At 39.7% G+C, this 21,103-nt stretch overlaps 1 protein-coding gene across 1 annotated transcript in view; it reads left to right on the top strand.

Annotated features, from left to right (window-relative positions):
* DGKK (diacylglycerol kinase kappa) overlaps positions 1-21,103 on the top strand; it is a 189,571-nt gene that overhangs the window by 49,035 nt on the left and 119,433 nt on the right. Inside the window, exon 2 of the mRNA XM_039221173.1 lies at positions 19,376-19,486. Coding sequence (XP_039077104.1) covers positions 19,376-19,486 — 111 coding nt within the window. The remainder of the gene's footprint in view (positions 1-19,375; positions 19,487-21,103) is intronic.

Below are 21,103 nucleotides of genomic sequence, written 5' to 3'. Positions count from 1 at the left end.
CTGAATGGGAAAAGATAGTTGCAAATGACAATATCAGATAAAGGGTTAATATCCAAAATCTATAGGGAACTCACCAAACTCCACACCCGAAAAACAACAACCCGGTGAAGAAATGGGCGGAAGATATGAACAGACACTTCTCCAAAGAGGACATCCAGATGGCCAACAGACACATGAAACGATGCTCAGCATCCCTCCTCATCAGGGGAATACAAATCAAAACCACACTGAGATACCACCTCACGCCAGTCAGAGTGGCTAATATGAGCAAATCAGAGATCTCTAGATGCTGGCGAGGATGTAGAGAAATGGGCACCCTCCTACACTGTTGGTGGGAAAGGAAACTGGTGCAGCCCCTCTGGAAAACAGTGTGGAGGTTCCTCAGGAAATTAACAATAGAACTCCCCTATGACCCAGCAATAGCACTGCTAGGAATTCACCCACAGGGATACAGAAAAGCTGATGCATAGGAGCACATGGACCCCAACGTTCATAGCAGCACTCTCAACAATAGCCAAAACATGGAAAGAGCCTTAGTGTCCATCAACGGATGAATGGATCAAGAAATGTGGTTTATCTATACGATGAAATACTACATGGCATTGAGAAAGAATGAAATCTGGCCATGTGTAGCAACATGGATGGAACTTGAGGGTGTTATGCTGAGTGAAATAAGTCTGTCAGAGAAGGACAGATACCATATATTTGCACAAATAGGAGGATTAGGAGGAACTTAATGGAGGACCGTGGGGGAGAAGAAGGGGGAAATAGTGGGGGACGGGGAGAAAGGCAAACCATGAGAGACTCTTGAATGCTGAGAACAAACTGAGGACTGATGGGTGTGGGGGAGGTGAAAGGGGGAGATGGGCATGGAGGAGGGCACTTGTGGGGATGAGCACTGGGTGTTGTATGTAAGCGATGAATCATGGGAATCTACCCCCAAAACCAAGAGCAATTGTACACACTGTATTTTAGCTAACCTGAAAATAAATGATATTAAAAATAAAAATAAATAAATAAAATAGGTTTCTTGAAAGTAAAAAAAAAAAAGAAACTGTGGTTTATCTATATGATGGAATACTACATGGCAATGAGAAAGAATGAAATCTGGCCATGTGTAGCAACATGGATGGACTTTGAGGGTGTTATGCTGAGTGAAATAAGTCAGGTAGAGAAGGACAGATACCATATGTTTGCATGTATAGGAGGATTAGGAGGAACTTAACCGAGGACCGTGAGGGAGAGAAAGGGGGGAAATAGTGGGGGAAGAGGATAAAGGCAAACCATGAGAGACTCTTGAATGCTGAGAACAAACTAAGGACTGATGGGTGTGGGGGGGGGGAGGAGATGGGCATGCTGGAGGGCAATTGTAGGGATGCGCACTGGGTGTTATATGGAAGCCAACTTGACAATAAACTATTTGTAAAAAATAAAATAAAAATTAAAAATAAAAATCACAGCCTGTAATGTAAAAAGATATTAATTCTCTGGTGTAAGGATGTGATAGTGGAAATGGGAGATACCTGAACACAGCTAAAAACTGGGTTTTATGGCCCATTGTTAAACTGTAATTGACAAATTTTATACGGTTGTTTGTTAAGGATTTTGTGATAATCAGTCCTCAGTTGTTACATTACTAATCAAAATACATTTATATTTGGCTGGTAGAGTGTGTTTTATACTTTCAGTAAATATAGTTATGTAAGCCCAAGGGTTTCCATTTTCCAATCAGAAAATAGATAGCATGACATCTTAGATTCAGGCAAAGTACCCAACTAAGGTAGAAAGGCTGTCTCGAGGCTTGAAAAATATGTATTTCACGTTTCTTAGTTCTTAGTTGCTTTAGGTTGTTGATGATGTGGACAGATGGGCTTGTGACATTTACACTGAGGAAATTAATTAAGCATTTTGATTCAAGAAGCCTTTTTTTAGGGTTATAGTTTCCATTAGAATTCAGAACTCAAGAAGAGAATAAAGAATGTTTTCAATGGACTTTTTCAAGATCCTTTGTTAAATTTTATTAATGAGATCCTGAAAACATTTTAGCCTAGGAAAATGGTATAATTTTTATTGGTTTATATCAACTTACTAAAAAGTTTATATGTAAGCTAATATATACCTACACACATACTCTGGGGGGAAAACATGTAAGTGGCAATAATGTAAAATGAACATGATCTGTAACACACTTCGACATTTTTAGATGCTATTTAGAAAATATTACATTTTACCACACCTTAAACTTGGAGAAGGAAAAGCACTGTAAGTGTACCTATTGAAGCAATGAGTTATGAAGATGATAACCTACATCCTCATTGCCTTTGTAGAATGCTGAAAGGATAAATCAGGCAGAGTGTATAGCATATTTTGAGCTTCATGGAAAATGTATGCTTGCTATTTTTTCCTCATATAGTAAAAAATTTTACACACTAAATTCTGCCTTCCTGATACCCTTCACTGACACCTTTTCCTATCACTACAAAGAGAAAATCTTTGATTCTCCTATGTGTTCACTCCAGAACCACCTTCTATCCTCCAAAATATCCATATACCTTACCCTCATTTCAAGCCATTAATCAACATGTCCTCTTATCTCTGAACATGCATTTTGAAGGACTTGTATATGTGGGACTCAATTAAGAAATTGAGATAGACCAAAGGGCATCTCAATGCACCTCTAAGCCCTTGAATGAGGAGATGATATGTGCATACACTTTACATATTTGGGGGTCAGTAAGGTTGTCTTCCTTCATACTTACTAAAGGTTTATGAGGTTTTCAGGTTACATTTCCCTTGTTATTTTTTATTATGTAAGGTGCTACTCCTGGGTAAAAACCATATGATTTAAAACAAATCTTTTTATGTTTTTATTTTATTTTTGAGAGAGACAGAGTGCGAGTGGGTGAGGGGCAGAGAGAGAGGGAGACACAGAATCTGAAGCATGCTCCAGGCTCTGAGCTGTCGGCACAAAGCCTGATGCGGGGCTCGAACACACCGACTGTGAGATCATGACCTGAGCTGAAGTCAGACGCTTAACTGACAACTACCTAGGTGCCCCCAAATCATGTGATTTTTAAAAGTCAGTGAATAATGACCCTGGAAAAGTCTTGACATGCCTCCAGGTGATGAAGACATAGAAAAATTAAAAAGCCTATCAGATGGGAATATCACTGTGGAAATTCTGTCCATCAGGAAAAGCATAGAGATTATAGATAAAGTATTTTCTTATAGTTCATTTCTCTGCAACGACCAGATAGAGTTCATTGACACAGGTAATCTCTGCCTACTCTACACTCACTTCTCTGCATTAAAAGTGCTCTTGGTTTTCTACCAGTCTCATGTTGATAGAGCGAATCTTTAGTTGCTCCTGCAGAATTGAGAGCTAAGTAGAACAAGCATTTCTTTCCTCTGCATCAAGGCTGAAAGGAGGAAAAGAAACTTAAGAAAAGTAAGAATAGTCAATTGGAGGGGATAGCTTAAGTATATAGTTATAAATATATAGCCATGAACAAGGAGATAGATTTAGTGACTATGATGTCCATTCTAACCATCTTAAGCTTTTGAAAGGTACACAGCTAAAATGAAAAGATGCATTTGCCAGTTTTCATTGTATAACTACGTTTAGACTTCCTTGAAAGCCCAAGGCACATGAATGGCAATGTTGAATAAGGAGGGGTTAGAATTTTGGCTTAGAAATCTACAGATCGTTGTAGATTTTGGGGTTCTATCCAGTAAAGTTGTAGGTCTTGCTAGTTGGTGTGACGACACTGCTCTTAGTTGTTTGTTTTGTGGGAAATTGTCTTGTGATACTTAACTTTATTTCATTTAACTAATTTTGAGTTTGCAAGGTCAGACCTCTAAAAGCTAGTCATTCCCTTCTACATAATTGGCTTAGAATTAGAATATGCTATCAGAATAAATTGTCGCCAGGCAAATGGTGGTGCCTTAGTTATGGTAGATTATAGCAGCTCTTGAAACTGTATTTCCCGTAGCTGTGGTTAATGGAATACAACAAAGAAGAAGATGTTTTTAACTCAGTCATACTTTTGTTCATTCAAAAATTGCATTGCTGTTTTAATATAAACATTGGAGACAATTAGATTTGAAATATCTCTGTGCTAAATTTAAAGAGATACAAACACTTGGTTTCACTAATCTTAACTGTTCTAATCACCATTTGTTTTAACACGAGTTTCTCTTCCAAATTTTAGTAGAACATTTCTCTTCTCTTAAATATTCATACCTATAATCAAAAGCCCTTATGCTCTAGGTTATGTTTTTGGAGGGGAGAAGTTCAAAAATCCTAACACTATGAGTGTCTTTATGGGGACAGAAGGCACAAATTCCTCTACAGAATAAATTTGATTTTCTATTTATAGTCTTTGTTTCCTTTCCCAGTGATCCCTGATTCATTACTCATGAGAAGGAGTGTGTCTGTGCTCACATGGATTAATCCATAAAAATCAAAAGCACCCTAATCTCTGGAGTAAAGATCCACTGGGTTTTGACTATTAGTTTGTAAACTATGCTATCAAATTTGGAGGAAAACACTGATTACAAATTGAAACCCCCAGTATCCTATTGCAATCAAATATATACTCACACTTAACAAGCCTTATGTTCCAAGTCAGGGGTCAAAAAATATTGCCTCCATATCCACAAAAGGAAAGAAGTAAATATTGAATATATACTTAACACTAAGCACTTCCATGTATTCTCTTGGTCTTTATTAAGAGTTGAATGTCATTACATGTGTTTTTGCAGATAAAAATGCTGAGGTTTGTAAGTTAAATTACTTGCCCAAGGGCACACACCCAATAAGTGATGGAGCTGAGCTTCAAATCCAGGTTAATCTGACTCCAAAATCTACACTCCTTTTTACTATACTTAATTGGCTTTTGCCTAAATGTATGTGCTTGGAAATACAAGAATCTTCATCATGTGTTTCCTACAACAGCAAGTGACTTTTAGGAGCCCATCAATGGAAACATTCAAGAATACCCTTTCTCATTGTTCTCCCCAGGTGTGTTTTTCCTGCACTCAATTTCATTTTATATACATTCATCAAGTACTTACTATGGGTACGTCATGGCACTCTGGGCACTGTGATGGTCACACATAACTCAGCGATGACACATAATTGTGATTTACCAAGTTTGCCTTTCTGATCTGCCCAGTTTTGAAATAACCTTTTTAATGTTTATTTATTTTGAGAGAGAGAATACCAAGCAAGCTCCAGGTTGAGAGCGGAGCTGAATGCTAGGCTCGGTCTCACAACCATGAGATCATGACCTGAGCTGAAGTCAAGAGTCGGACCATTAAAACGACCAAGTCACCCAGGCACCCCAGTTTTCAAATAATTTCTATTCCTGAGTCCAGAACCTATCCCTGCAGTCTTTAATTTGGTGGGAGGATACTTCATGGCAACATAATTGAACAATATTAATAGTTTTGTCTCTTATGTCTTGGTCTTCCCTTAATGAAACATATGACAAATTTTAACATCTTTATCTGCATTTCCCAGAAAAGAGATGGCAGCTTGAGAAAATGACGTGACTTGCTCACATAGCAGCTTACTGCTGGATACCAAACTTCATGGAATCCAAGGTCCATTATGCCCACTGTCTCTCCCAGGTGCCATACTGCTGTCCATATTGCTCCCATATACAAATGCTTTTGTGAAAACTCCCAACTGCATCATTCAGATCTCTTGTAGTTTTGGAAACTACCCTCCCTCTCACCTCAAATCAACCCTACTTTCTAGGAGAGAGAGGCAGTGTGTATAGTATAATAAATCAGACAGATTTCTGTTGACAGTCATCCCCCTCTGTAACTATGTATGATCTTGGAGAATTTGATTGACTATTCTGGGTTTCAGTGCCTTAGGTGTAATATGAAGGTAGTAATACTTACCTGGAAGTATTGTGAGTATTAGTAATAATGTATACAATGTGACTAGAGGGATGATATAATGGACACTTCAGAAAAGGTGTAGATATTAGAATTGTGTCTGTAATAAGATATTTAGAAAAAACTTAACCAAGAAGGTAAAAGACTTGTACACCAAAAACTATAAAATGGTGATGAATGTAATTGAAGGTGACACAACCGAATGGAAAGATATCCATGCTTATGGATTGGGAAATCAAATATTGTTAAAATGTCTATACCACCCAAAGCAATTTACAGATTTAATGAGTACATTACTTTTTATCATATGTATGAAGTGATGAAAGGGATAAGAGGGATTAGCTGTGTCTTCATATTTCTCTGCGTATCAATTTTGATGTTTATATATTGCTATTAATCTATTTCACTCTGGACTCTCCCCTCCCACCCCTGCTACTTCTCCTGCTCCTTCCCTTTCTTAATCCTGGTTTGTTAAGACCTGTTTCCAATTAAAGGTCGGCCCTCTCACCCTCCTAGAGGACAATTTTGCCTACTGTTTATCTTTCATATGATTCAGGTCTAGCTGTCCCACAGATCTCAGCTGATAATCCTTCTCTTCCCAGTTTAGTTAATGCTGCATTCTCCTCCAGAAACTTCAAGCAGAAAGCTGCACACATTGATTAGGGCACAATCTTAGAGTTAATGAAATGGTGGCTGAGAGATGGTTCCAGGACCACTGGGAATCCTATGCATCACTAGTGGTAAAACAAACATCTTTTTTCATCTACAAGTCTGTGAATGATCGCTGCCATCCCCCACTGCTCCTCCAATGTAACATGCTCACCTTATTCCTTTTTCTTTTCTGTTCCTCTCTTCTTCCCTCTTTCCAGGACTGTCAGCTTGAGTTATAATACACTGATCTCTCCCTTCCCCTCTCCTTTAGTGCATTTGTGCTTTTCTGGATAGGTTATCAAGAGTTGAGCAGCACAAAATCCAGATGGGAACAGTCAGCCTTGCTCTAAGCCCTGGCAGTGGGTGTTAGAATTTGATTACTGTATTTAGTAGCCATTTAGAAGCTGAGCAGTCTTAATCCCTTAAATATAGCCTGGCTAGAGTTGTGGGTGTAGTTTTACCAGATGTTTGCCTGCAGGGAAAAGTTGGAAAAGGATGCAGATCTGGATGGTGTTTCAACAGGGGGAAAAAAGTGAAGGTCCAAATCTATGAAAAGGGTAGCAGTAGGTCTTAGGGTAAAGCATCTGAACAGGTTGTGGCAAGTGGCTCCTGGGAAGAGGAGGCAGCAGTAACAGCAACACTGTTTTATAGTGTTTTCTAGTAAGATTCTTGAAGAATGCTTTTGTGCAGTAGTTGCATGGCAAAGTTAATTTTTTTATTATTACTACCAGGAGCTGTCCAGGTCAGAGAAGAATTTCCCTTTGGGTCCAGTATGGCATTACCCTCATTAACCATGAAGATACCTACTAATGACACACTTGATTATGTCATACTTCTTTACCAGAGGTCATGGCAGAGAGTTATACTGCAGAACGGCAGAAAAGGGAGGAGAAGGGGAAATTAGACTTTGAAAATACAGACTACTAATTAAAATAATATCAAACAACACTGAAAACATAAAATGTAGAGAGATAAAGTGAAAAGAGCCTTATACTGGAAGTCAGGAGGCCAGACCTAGTTTACCACATAGTGTCTTTAGGCAAGTTACTTACTTCACTTCCTTGGGCCACAGTGTTCTTCTCTGGAAAAAAGCCAATAGTATTACCTACCTTGCCTACTCCACAGCGTTGTTTTCAAAGTCAGTCTTCAAATCTTTAAGATTTTCATAGTTGATAAAGTGCTGTATAAGTTAAACAATTATTATTACCTTAATTACTTTAGCATTAATATTAAAAACAAAACCAAAACTGAACCACATAGCTGTGATTTGCGTCACTAACCTCCCCCCATATCTTGCCTCCTTTTGTCAAATGACATAGAAAAGGCTGTAACTGGGGCACCTGGGTGGCTCAGTCAGTTAAACGTCCAACTTCAGCTCAGGTCATGATCTCCAGGTTCATAAGTTTGAGCACCACATTGGTCTTGCTGCTGTCACCCTGTCAGTGCAGAGCCCGCGTCGGATCCTCTGTCCCACTCTGACTCTCTCTCTTTCAATCTCTCTCTCGCTCTCTCTTTCTCTTTCATGTAAATAGAACATTTAAAAGAAGAATATGATATAACTTGCTAAATGACCAGTGATTTAAACCTTATTTTCTTTCTTTCACTGAAGGAATAACTTGTTTTCAATGTCCTGTGAAACTCCGAGAAAGATTTTAGTTCTGGCATTTATTAACCTATTGGGAGGTTGCTAAATCTGTCAATGCCTCAGTTTCTCCCTCTATAAAATGAGGATTGTTACAGAACCGACCTTTTGGGGTTGTTGTTGGGATCAATTGAAATAACCAATGTAACATGATTTAACACAGTGGTTCCTACATAGTAAAGACCCACTGTTAGCAATTCACATTAGTATTACCATTACTACTACTATTACTGCTATTACTGTTACTGCCACCACTGCTAAGGAAGTTTGTTCCTGGTGGCCTTCTTTCACACAGCTTTTCAGCTTTGTTACCTACCAGTAATTCCTCTGGAGCCAAAGCCCACAACATAATTTCTTCTTTGACAAATTAGTGTCTCCTGCAACCACAGGTCTCCTCTCCCATTTCCCTCTATGTTTGGTGGGCTGTCAAACTACCATTGCCTCCAGGTGAGGCAATTTTGCTCAGTCAGTCTTCTGCTCAAAGGCAGCTAAGATAGCCACAGGTTTAGGGGCTAAGTGAAGTCTCCCATGGATCTGTCTCTCATGCTTCTCCCAAGCCAACCCCACCCCTGAGACCTTGTTCTTGCTTTTACCTATCACTAGTGGGGCAAAGAAGATAAGGCACACACACACATACATACACAATGAGCATATATGCCTCCCATAACACACACACACACACACACACACACATACACACACACACACGAATCAATTAATTAATTTCATCTTCTCTGGACCACTATTGCTGCAAGAAACAAGCAGAACCAAATGGTTCTAGTATCTGTTTCCATCTGCCAACTTCATGATTCTTGTCAACACCACTTCATAAAGCTGAGGAAAAAAAAATGAAAACTCATGCATCCCCTTATTATTATGTAACCACTTCATCCCAAGGGGACTGTTAGTAAATGTTTTCTTAGGTCCTGTGCATGCCTTCAGATAGCTTGTCTGCATGGGTCCAGTTTGACAATAAGGCAATTTCCCCAACTCCCCAAGTACATGTGTTAGGTGATATGGACTTGTGACCCACATTATGAGGGACACTTGAAGCTCTACTTGGAAAGAGACAGGTATTTTACAATAAAGACCAAAGCACAGAAAGTATGAATTGACTCTTCATTGCTGTGCTCTTTGAGTGAATTGGAGCCAAATGAACTATATAGTTGCATGTTTGCAAAGTTCCTTTGACTGTAGGTTGCAAGCATATAAAAATACCTCTAAAGGCTGAAGTTCCAAGGTTTAAGAGCTTGTAGGCATGGTACATGTAGTTACAAAGTATAAAATTATGGAAAATTTGGGATTATGACATTTCAGGAACCTCTCCAAAGGACTGTGATTTTTTTTCCTTCCCATTTGTGAATCATTTGCAGTAAATGGACTATTCCAGCTTAACTCATGGGAAGTCTGCAGATATTAACAGTCCATGGCTTTTTCTAGTAGGTGAAATAGTGGCCCCTGGGAGAAGAAAGAAGTGGACTGAAGTGATCCCTATGTTAGGTCTGATACCCAAACCAGAACATGTTGACCATCTTGTAGATGCTTGGTATTTGGAGGGGACAGGCAGTAGAGTCAAACAAACCTGGGTTTCAACCCCAACTCTGCTACTCTCTATGACTTGGAGCTAGTCACTTAACCTCTATAAACCTTGACTTCTCCATGTCCCTTACAGGGCTGTTACTGTGGACATTAAACGAGATAATGCATGTAAAGCTGGGACTAATAGCAGGCATTTTGTCAGCCAAAAACACCTCTCTTCCTTTGGAGTGGGATGGTTGAAAAGAAACTTAGAGAAGAAATTGCTGCCCTGGCTGCTTCAGTGAGGACATCACCAGAATCAGAACAGGAGCCAGTGGTCTCATAGGAGGTGGTTAGGATAGCATGTGGCTTGGTGGTGGGATCCCAGAACTGGAAGCAGTAAGTAGAGCATCTCCAAGAAGACATACCCACAGAAGAACCTATCCAACCTTGGTAGCTGATGGTCAAGTGAAAGAGTGGGGAAGAAGGAAGTTGGAAGCAGGCATCCCTTGTCATTTTTTTGTAACTTGGTGGCACTAGATAAGATAATTGGTGCCCCACTTGTGGAGATGAGCACTGGATGTTATATGGAAACCAACTTGACAATAAACTATTTGATAAAAAAAAAAAAAAAAAAAGATAATTGGTGCCCCAGTCTCTGTGATCTTGGTTAATTTGAAGAACAGTGTTCAAAATTCCCTGATATCTTTCCTTTAGGGACCTTGTATGACCACAGAACTTCCTTTCCTAACTGTTAGCAACTGTGCTGTAGCAACAGGAGCCTTACACTAAGCTCCCACTTACACCATTGCTTTCACTGAATTTTCTGCTTCTAAGCTTTTGGTTATCCCAAGTCTCAAAAACAATCCTCTTTCCCCTAGTTGACACTGTTAGCCCTGCATACACTTGCATAGGAAGGCCAACCTTCTGCAGGAAGCCTTAACATAAGCCACTTTTCTCTCAAACTTCCAAAGCTCTGACCCACCCCTTCCTCTTGATCCAACTCATGGAGTCAAACTATCTTCCTGCTGGTCTCCCCAAATCCCTTTCCATGGTATCCTACAGCCCCCCAAATTATGCACATGTTCCAGGAAGCACTGCCAATACAGAGAAAACTCAGTGGCTGTGATTATAGGGCACCATCACCCCCACTAACAAGTCAATGAGGATTCCCCCACACCACTAAAATAGAGTGGCCTGAAGCCCAGTTCTGGCTAGTCCTCCCACTAATCTGCTGTTTGACTTGGGTAAATATAGTCCCTCTTAGGGCCATATTTTCATAATTTCTAGCAGTGTGAAGAGGGAGAAAATTAGTCATTGGTTAGCTCTGAAAATTAAAAACCAGTTTTGTGGCAAGAGGACAAACTTTGAACTACAAACACCTCACCTTAATATCCCCACCATGAGTCAAGTTACTAGTAGTCCCTTACAGCAGTGAAATAGCATATTCAAGTCTGCTCAGTTCAATGCAGCAAAGCCAGCATTGAAATCTGTGTGTAGGTCTGGGAGGACTCAGCTGGACTCTTCCCCCTTCCTGGCTGCTGCCGGTCCCAGGGCAATTATTGAGAGCCAGTTACTGTTTTCTGCACTTTGTCAGCCTAGGTCCAAGTTGTTCACCTCCTCTGTAAACCCCTAATCAATTAGTGGTTCTTACCCTTCCTAGGAAACTCCAATAGTAGTAAAAGTAAAGGGAGACAGAGCAGAGAGATCTGAGAAGATATATGTATTTAGACTTATGGTCCCAGTAGACCAGATTTGTTTAAAAATATTTTTTTATTTATTTCTAGGAGAGAGAGATAGAGACAGCATGAGCAGAGGAGGGTCAGAGAGAGAGGGAGACACAGACTCTGAAATAGGCTCCAGGCTCTGAGCTGGCAGTCAGCACAGAGCCCGACGCGGGGCTCGAACCCACTAACCGCGAGATCATGACCTAAGTGAAAGTCAGACGCTCAACCGACTAAGCCACCCAAGCGCCCCCCAGTAGACCAGTTTTAAAGTTACCAACCCTTGATATTTATCTTATCAATCACTGCAGCATTGTTTGTAATAGAATAAGATTTTAAATCACTGTCCATTAATAAGGGACTGTTTAAATAAATCACATTACATCCATACAGTGGAACGCTATGTAGTTGTGAAAAGAAATCAGGCAGTTCAGTATGTACCAATATTGAAAGGAGTCCATGATAAATTAAGCATCAAAAGTAAGAAACAAAGCACTGTGCATAGAATGCTATGATTTGTGTGAAGGCAATATAATATCTGTGTATATATGTTTGTGCATGTGTATAAAATATCTTTTGAATGATACGTAAGGAACTGGTTAAAGTTTTTGCCTATTCAGTAAAAAAGGAGCATCATTCTCAACTTTATTTTATTTCAATAATAGAGAACAGGGACATGGATGATTGTCTACAGTTCTTCCTTAGCACAAGAAGTGCTGGGAGGGATTTGCAGCTATAGTCCTTGCAGACCTGAGCAGTAGAAAAATCTAGCTCCTCAGTGTTAGGGTGACCAACAGATCTCAATTTTCCCATGACTCTCCTGGTTTTAGCACTGAAAGCCCTAGGAAAACTGGGACAATTGGTCACCTTCTCATTCTTCTACTGAAGCCCTTAGCCAGCCAGGCTTGCTAGTGCCAAGGGAGAAGCTCCCAGTAGTGGGATGAGTGGAACTGTGGCACAAACCCCTGCTTCCACAATCCATAAGGGACTCATAGAGTCCCAGGCACATGCTTTGTGAGATATCTTCACCTAACAAGACAAGAAAATTGAGACTCAGAGAGGTTAAATGATTTGCCCAAGGTCGCACAGCTAGTAAGTGCTGGAGCCATTCTGTCTGACTCCTGCCATGTCAACAGGGCCCTGGGGAATGTAAAGCTTTCAGTGAAGCAGCGGGTCTGGCCTTTTTTAAAGCCTGAAGCACCCAGAGTTGCATTTTAACCAAATCAAACATTGTTGCTCTGAATGAACTTTGGCAGGCCATTTTGGGAAATGGCTTTTTTCCCATCACTTCCACCCCCAAAGCAAAGAGAAGAAATGTTCCAGGTTTTTAGACTGAAGAAGCCATAGGCAGAAAGCTGGCTTCCCCAGCTGTGCTCATAGTGGGAGTCCAGTTCTCACTTGAAGAGTGATAATCTACTCATCCCCCAACTTGATCCACCTCCCTCCCAAGAGCAGCATGAGAAAGTAAAACAGAAGAGCAGCCAGCTAATAACAGGTATCGGTACATGGCATGATGCTTGCCTACTCTTTGATTGGTTGAGGGTGGAATTCAATTTGGCTATGTAATACAGACTCTTTTTGCTAAGACAGAGTTAAAAAACAAACAAACAAATAAATAAAAAAAAGCCTCATCCATAAAAAACCCTCTGAGCCCCAGAAAAACAGACGTAACAGATAGTAAAAGCTTTGGGGATTTGGGTGAAGCATAGGAAAAGGTCACAGCAGCAGCTGTACTTGCCCTTTCCCAATTAAGCAGCAGGCAGGTGTTAATTATATATAGGAAATTGCGCTGCTTTTCAGACCCTATTGTGATATTTTATAGAAGATATTTAATAAATATGGAGTAAGGGAAATGCTTACCCTCACTGCTGGCAATTAATTTGTACATGCTGAGTTGTAGAGCATCAGGGAGACAGATCATCTGTGCCAGGATGCAAGAGTGTCTGGGAATAATCGAGACTGGCTTATCAAAGAGAACCCAAAAGGAAACTGAAACAGAGCTTTCCAAAGCTCTAGCTTTCTCTGAAAGGGCTGCCATGGTTTAGGCAAAGACATTTTGTGTGAACCTGAACTACCTGTGACTTGATAAGTCCTGCATTCTTGGACTTGAATGAAACTGACCAATCTAAGTGGTAACTGAACTCAACACCACACTCACTCCCACTATAAAGTAGCCAACCTTGAGAGTTTAAGAGTAGACACTGCAGTGTCATTCAGGTTTTAATGTCAGAACTGGCAGGAAGGACTAGGAGACTCGCCTGTAATATGTCCTGGTTTAAGAAGCATCAGGTGGGTCACATCGCATTTCAGTATGTACAAGGATCCTAGGACTCTTCCTAACTTCTTCCTAACTGCAGCATCAAAACATTGTCACAGAAGTGTGGCAGCTTTAACCAAAAGGATTACAGGTGTATTCCATTTTCTGAAACAGCTGTGTTCCTGTAAAGGTGGCCACCAAGAACAATTTCCCATAGAGAATCCTGTTCTTCATTGCCTTTCATAATAACATTAGAGGTGCATTCTTCTGACAAATATTTTAGCCCCAAGACACTGCAAAATCTCAGAAATGCAAAATAAACATTGGAAGTCTTATTTGAGAGGAAAATTTTCAAATATCTTGATAATGTCTTAGAAACAAAAATATATGGACAAGCCACTTAAACTGAAGTTCAGGTGATATTTCAGAGGGCAGAACTGAGTTAGATGCCTTCACTACCTACTTCAGAGGGCTGCTGAAAGTATTCAATAACAAAAGTAAAAGGACTTTATCAATTGAAAATGCTGCATATATATGAATTCTCATTACTTTTCTATTCAATCCTGGATGGTTACTTAAAAACACACACACACACAGAACTCCCCTCTTGCCCACCATGATTTACCATTTGCCTCTTGGATGGAAACTTATTAACAGCTTTAGTACTGAGTATTCAGTCCTATTATCAGAACATCTTTTAACTCTCAGATATCTATGGTCTTGTCTTTCAGGACAAAGTTTGGAGGGTAGTATGTTCACTCTGTGGCATATATACTAATTAATCAGTCACTCCCAGTTTTCTTGTCATGGACAGAGAAGTGGAAAGAGCACAGAGCCCATCAGCATTTTGTAGTTGTGGTACCTCAAGCAAAGCAACAGAAAATGCCCAAGCCTTGGATTTGCCTTCTGGAAATTAGAGTATAATTGTGATGAAGGGCAATGAGATGATATTATCTGCAAGCATCCAGGAGTTGGGAAACACTGCAAAAATCCTCTCATGGGATAGACAAGGGTTCTTTTCCAAAACTTCCCTTTGTAGGGTGTGTGTGTGTGTGTGTGTGTGCGCGCGCGTGTGTCTTCTAATTCTAATGTCTCACATCCTTGCTAGGTTTACTGGACTTGAGCAGGTTAAGGTTTGTTTACATGTACATATTTTATTGATTTGAGATAACCCATTGATTGAGCACTTTTTAGCCTCTGCTTGTTCAAACTGGCTTTCAGGAGGCGCTTTTTGAGTTTTTAAATAAAGAGTGGTTTATTTAAAAATAGGGATTGGGTTAGTAGGTAATTTCTCCCAAAAGTGAACAGAGTTGAAAAGGAAAGGAACTACAGGAAACTTTACCTTCTTCTAACCCAGATTTGGACATTTGTAGGAGTTGATGATATAGAGTCTGTGTTTAGAACTTAAGAAATTCTTTTTTAGCCTTCTAACCTTCATTCCTACTATACATAAATCACATTAACATTTAACTGCTCCCAACATAGTAATATATATCTCATATGGAGAGAATCCTCACACACAAACTCTGAACCCATACATTGCAATATCCTCTGACGTTAGAAATACCCACCACTTAGGGCACCTGGTTGGGGCAGTCGGTTGAGTGTCCAAGTTCAGCTCAGGTCATGATCTCATGGTTCATGAGTTTGACCCCTGTTTTGGGCTCTGTGCTGACAGCTCAGAACCTGGAACCTGTTTCGGATTCTTTGTGTCCCTCTGTCTCTGCCCCTCCCCTACTCATGTTCTGTCTCTCTCTTTCTCAAAAATAAATAAACATTTTAAAAATTAAAAGAAAGAAAAGCCCACCACTTCATTCATTTTTTGTCCTCTAGAGAACAGAGGACATAGTTATAGTTGGGAAATTGCAAACTGGTTTCTATGGGTAGACTTTAGCCTGCATACATGTTTTGTTTGGCACTCACAATTTTTTTAAAAAAATATTAGTTTCTACCATTTCAATATTATAAAAATTCACACAAATTTTACCCTGTATTGCCAGCTTGTCTTGAAAAATGTAATAAGCTCGTAACACTGGTCAGTATTCAATCATTAATGATCACTTAGTACTTAGTGGCAACTGATCTTGGTCTCTTCATGCCTCTACTAGGTCTTGATGAGCCTTTTGTTATCAACCAGCCTTCTATGAACATTGAATAGATAGCCCTGTTCTTAAAGCTAGTGCATTCAAAGTGACCTGTTTAATATTATGGGTCAAAGAGGAGATCATTGTGATTTGGCTGGTGTAGCCAATGACAGGATATATAAGTAGACAGCCACTGTCTTGGTGGAACACCTCATTTGAACCAGAAGGTAAACATTCAGAGCAATAAGCATGGAGGCTCTTTCCAAGGCTCTTTCAAATAATTCTCTGAGCTCACATACCTTTGAGTTTCTCTACATGAAATATCAGTCCCTCCTCCTCCACTCTCACTATCCTCATATTTGAGTTGGGGAATGTGTCTTCTGCTACCACCAAAGAGCCTAGCCAAAGGTAGAGTCCATAGGATGAACTCAGAAAATACGAATGAAACATTCCACCCAATGCTATATGCACCACAAAATCTTTTCCCCTCTTTTTCTTGACTATGACAAATGCTAGGTTCATGGAATGAGAACTGAAGGTTTTGATGACTTGCTGTGTCCTCAGATTAATAGACTAATTAATTAATTGGTTCACTGTGTCCTTGGATGGATAACAGGATGTCATTAATTAGGTAGGCATAGGTAAGAGAAGAAAAGAGAGCATTTCTTAAGTACCAGAAAGGAAAATTAAAGAGTGATCATTACTAAGGGTTGATGGAAGGAAGCAGCTGGGGAGAAGAGGATGAATTCTACTTATTTCAGTGTTTCAAATCACCAGGGTTTGAGAATTTCCTGAAAGCCAGAAAGGCCAGAGTTCTGGGAATCTTCTCGGGGAAGATTCTCATTTCTCATTACTACCTCATTGGATCATGTTCCCCCGGAAGGAACAGGAAGAGAAGAGAGTTAGGTATGCCAGCAGCAGAAAGAGGAATGTTGATATTAAGGGAGGTTTTAAAGAAGTTAAGGGAAGCTTTAAACTGAAAATGGAGGGAGGGGAAAATATCCATCCAAAAACTGTAAAATGAGCTATTACAGAAGACACTGTATATGACAAAATAAGAACAGCACAAGGAGCATTTAGTATTCGACAGAATAGAATAACTTGGGAAATGGGCAGAAATAATGGCCGTCGCTGCAGTGGTTGAAGCAGTTAAAATTTTGAGCTTAAGTTTTTAACAGAAAGAGATAAATATGACTGCTTAGGTATCATGAAGACTTGGCGTGGAAGAATATATGGCATAGAGGTGAGAAAGTTAGGATAGAAAAAATTAAATACCATCATTGAGAGTATATACCATAAGCCACCAGACCAGAGAAAGGAAACAGTGATGTAACTTCAATGCTTAGAAGAGTTGTGCTCTTTCTCTGGAAGACAAATAAATATTTAAAAAAGAAGAAGAGTTGTTTTTTCAATTGATTATTCAGTTTCAACAATTTAAATATAATTCTCACTTTCCCTGCCACATTTCCACTTCCCACAAGATCTTATTGTTCTCTTTGTTGCGCCTCCTTGACACCATTCTTTTGTAAGTATCTCAAAAGTATTACAATAACCTTGAAACTCTCATAAGTTATCAACAGGATTCAGATAAACTTTGCTCATGAACTTACTTTGTAATTGGCAGAGGTTCTGTCTGTTAGTACTATCTTATTGGTTAAAGAATTGGACAGAGAGTGTAATAGATGTGTGTATATTTGGAATAATGGGAGTAGCAAAGTATTGCTTAGATCACGGTCCCAAACTCAAATGCCTGTTGGAGCTAGACACCCCAATCTGAAGGGAGCAGTTGCTACTTTGTTCCCACAGATTGTTGCTATGTGAGAATATAGGTCCACACTGTTACCAGATGTTCTGTTTTGTTTTGTTTTGCTTTGCTTTGTTTTTAAGAAATAAGAAACCTTAATTTTTATATGAAATCTTCTGCATTTTAAATATTATCAACTGGGGCACCTGGATGGCTCAGTCAGTTCACCATCCGACTCCTGATTTCAGCTCAAATCATGATCCCAGGGTTGTAGGACTGAGCCCCCACGTTAGGCTCTGCATTGAGCATGGAGCCTGCTTAAGATTCTCTCTCCCTCTGCCCTTCTCTCCCATGCTCACTCTCTCTCTGTCTCTAAAGTAATAAATAAATAAATAAATAAACAAATAAATAAATAAATATCAAGTAATTAAATGAAAAACACTAGGCGGGCCAAACAAAATACTTACACAACCACTCAGTGGTGAATTCTAATTTAGATTATGGACGGAGTTCATGGTAGAGCCTTGATTTGGTGACTTAAACTAAGTCTGGCTCTTTGTCCATTCAGTATGGATTTGGTTCCAGCTCGGTGGATGTGAATACTTCTCACAAATGTCAAACTTGTATGTTGGTTTGTATCCCATATATGTAACTGAAGACTTCCTTGACGTACAAATGCTTGGATAGAGTTCATCTGTTCAATAAGTAAGTAAAAAATCAGTGACCAGACTTGAGGTACATAAAGAAAACAATCAGAAGGTAGTTCCTTTTTGGTGCCCTTTTTTTTTCCCTCTCTTACCAGATTATGAATCCCTTGAATTCATGGTTAAAACTTTGGATTTAGTCCTTAAAATGTTAGGAGGCTTTTAGAGTTTTGTGAGCAGGGAAGAGATGTGATCCAGCTTAATATTCTAAAAGGAACACTCTAAAACTGATAGAGCCGTCTAGAGCTACAACGTGGAGACTTCCAGAAAATCTGCTTTTTTGTCTATTAATTGTTCTCTCCTATGAATATTCTTTTTTAATTTTTTAAGTTTACTTATATATTTTAATTTTTAATGGTTATTTATTTTTTGAGAGGGAGAAAGAGCGAGTGGGGAAAGGGCAGAGAGAGAGGAAGACACAGAATCTGAAGCAGGCTCCAGGCTCTGAGCGGTCAGTACAGAGATCCACTTGGGTCTTGAACTCACAAACCATGAGATCATGACCTGATCCATGAGATTATGACCTTAGCCGAAGTTGGACGCTCAACTAAGTGAGCCACCCAGGTGCCCCTACTTATTTACTTTTGCGCACGTGTGTGTGTGTGTGTGTGTGTGAGAGAGAGAGAGAGAGAGAAAGAGAGAGAGAGAGAGGGAGAGGGAGGGAGAGAGAGAGAGAGAGAGAGAGAGAGAGAGAGAGAGAATCCCAAGCAGGCTCCATGCTGTCAGTGCACAGCCCAACAAAGGGCTCGAATCCATGAACTGTGAGATCATGACCTGAGCTGAAACCAAGAGTCAGGTGCCCAAGCGACTGAGCCACCCAGGTGCCCAGGAATGCTCTTATTTTTGTGTTCATGTTCCTCCTCCCCATCCCTGACCACCAGTAGAGAACCATCCATAGTTCTTGGGCCATATATCTTAAGGAACTTAGAGCCTATATCATTCTGAATGTGATATCCAAAGGTAGCCATTTCTTATTAGACTGAACTAATTTCCCTGTATTTTTGTCTGGCCCTCGGGCCATTCCTCAGATATGTGACAGAGATAGAGCCTTCCAGATATCTGATATTCTTAAACTGAGAGAACAAATGATATGGTCCTGCAAATTCATCTAATTATTCAACGTTATGCTTCTATCTTTCAGAAAATACTGAAGGAAGGACCTCTGTTGAAGAACTGTAATTCCTTCAAGAGATGGAAGCTTAGATATTTTCTGGTTCGAGGACAAAGGCTCTGTTTTGCACACCATCCCGCGGTAAGAGAATGTATAGAATATTTATTTTATAGAATATCTATATAGTTTTGTCATTTGGGGTAGTGGGTGGGGATGTCAGGAAATGCTTGTGTGGACAAATAAGCCAATAGGTAAAGACATGTTGGCAAACATCAAGGTAGAAGTTGAAATCTATTTTTCTTTTAAATTGTCCTTTTGGGCCAAATGGGGGACACTGTTCTCTCCCTTCCCCTTCCTCTTCCCCTTCCCTTTTTTCAAATTCCTCAGTTAGTTTCTACACTCAGAACCAACTACATAATTTGTGGGGTCCAGTAGAAAATGAAAATGCAGGGCCTCTTATTTAAAAATCAAGGGAAAAAATGTCATTAAAGATACCAAAATATAATGCAATGATTTGTCATGGCATCTTTTGTTTGTTGTTTAATGTCATTCTAAGAAAATAAAAATAAAATTTTAACTTATGATCATTTTGTCATTCATCTGCACATTGTACAATGCCAGTTATAAAAACAAATAAAAAGCATTTAATTCACATGAAAAATCACAAAAATCATATAATTTTTATTTAGTAGCACATATACACATATATTTTGTTCTCAACAGTACACAAAACCAGCTCAACTGTTTTTATTTCACATCTTTTTTTACATTTTTTATTTTATTCTTTTTTAATTTTTTAAATGTTTTATTTATTTCTAGGAGAGAGAGAGAGACAGCGTGAGCAGGGGAGGGTCAGAGAGAGAGGGAGTCACAGACTGAAACAGGCTCCAGGCTCTGAGCTGGCAGTCAGCACAGAGCCCGACGCGGGGCTCGAACCCACGAACCGCGAGATCATGACCTAAGCGAAAGTCGGACGCTTAACTGACTAAGCCACCCAGGCGCCCCATACATTATTTTAAATGTTTTATTTATTTCTGGGAGAGAGAGAGACAGCGTGAGCAGGGGAGGGTCAGAGAGAGAGGGAGACAGAATCTGAAACAAGCTCCAGGCTCTGAGCTGGCTGTCAGCACAGAGCCCAACGTGGGGCTCAAACCCACAAACCATGAGATCATGACCTGAGCTGAAGTCGGACGCTCAACTGACTGAGCCATCCAGGCGCCCCATTATTTCACATCTTGATACTTACACATTCTACCAATACCCTGACTGAAAGGAAAAGGAACTATGGGCTGCCCTATCTTTCCCTTTCAATGTTATCATTTTCAGCATAAATTATTGGCTAATACATGGAAGCAACATAAGTAAGAAAGAACACAATAGGGTTCCTTGGTTGTTCATGTTTCTTAGAACACCATTGCCTTTTCTGTATTTGAAGTGAGTTCTGGTCTCTATGGAAATTGTGGAGTCTCAAGGCTAACAGTTCTCTTAGGTACTCAATCATAGATATACTATGCTTCCTTGTACTTGCTTTGAGTCTCACTGAACTCTTTCACATCACGGGTCCACTGGAATTCTATGCTTCTGGGCATCATGAATGCAAATGGAGTGACAAAGCGTGGGGTGGACATGCAGATCATGTATATCTCCCCTGCTCATGTCCATGAGCCATTTTCCCACTGGACTTCACTTACAAAATGCATACTTAAAGATAAAATTATTTAAAATGTCAAGATTGCAACAGCAGAGCATTAAACCAGG

Source organism: Hyaena hyaena, unplaced genomic scaffold (genome assembly GCF_003009895.1).
Source record: "Hyaena hyaena isolate Hyena2069 unplaced genomic scaffold, ASM300989v1 scaffold_960, whole genome shotgun sequence".
Classification (NCBI taxonomy): domain Eukaryota; kingdom Metazoa; phylum Chordata; class Mammalia; order Carnivora; family Hyaenidae; genus Hyaena; species Hyaena hyaena.
The sequence above is the reverse complement of the archived record's forward strand: the minus strand, read 5'-3'. Positions and strand labels throughout refer to the sequence as shown.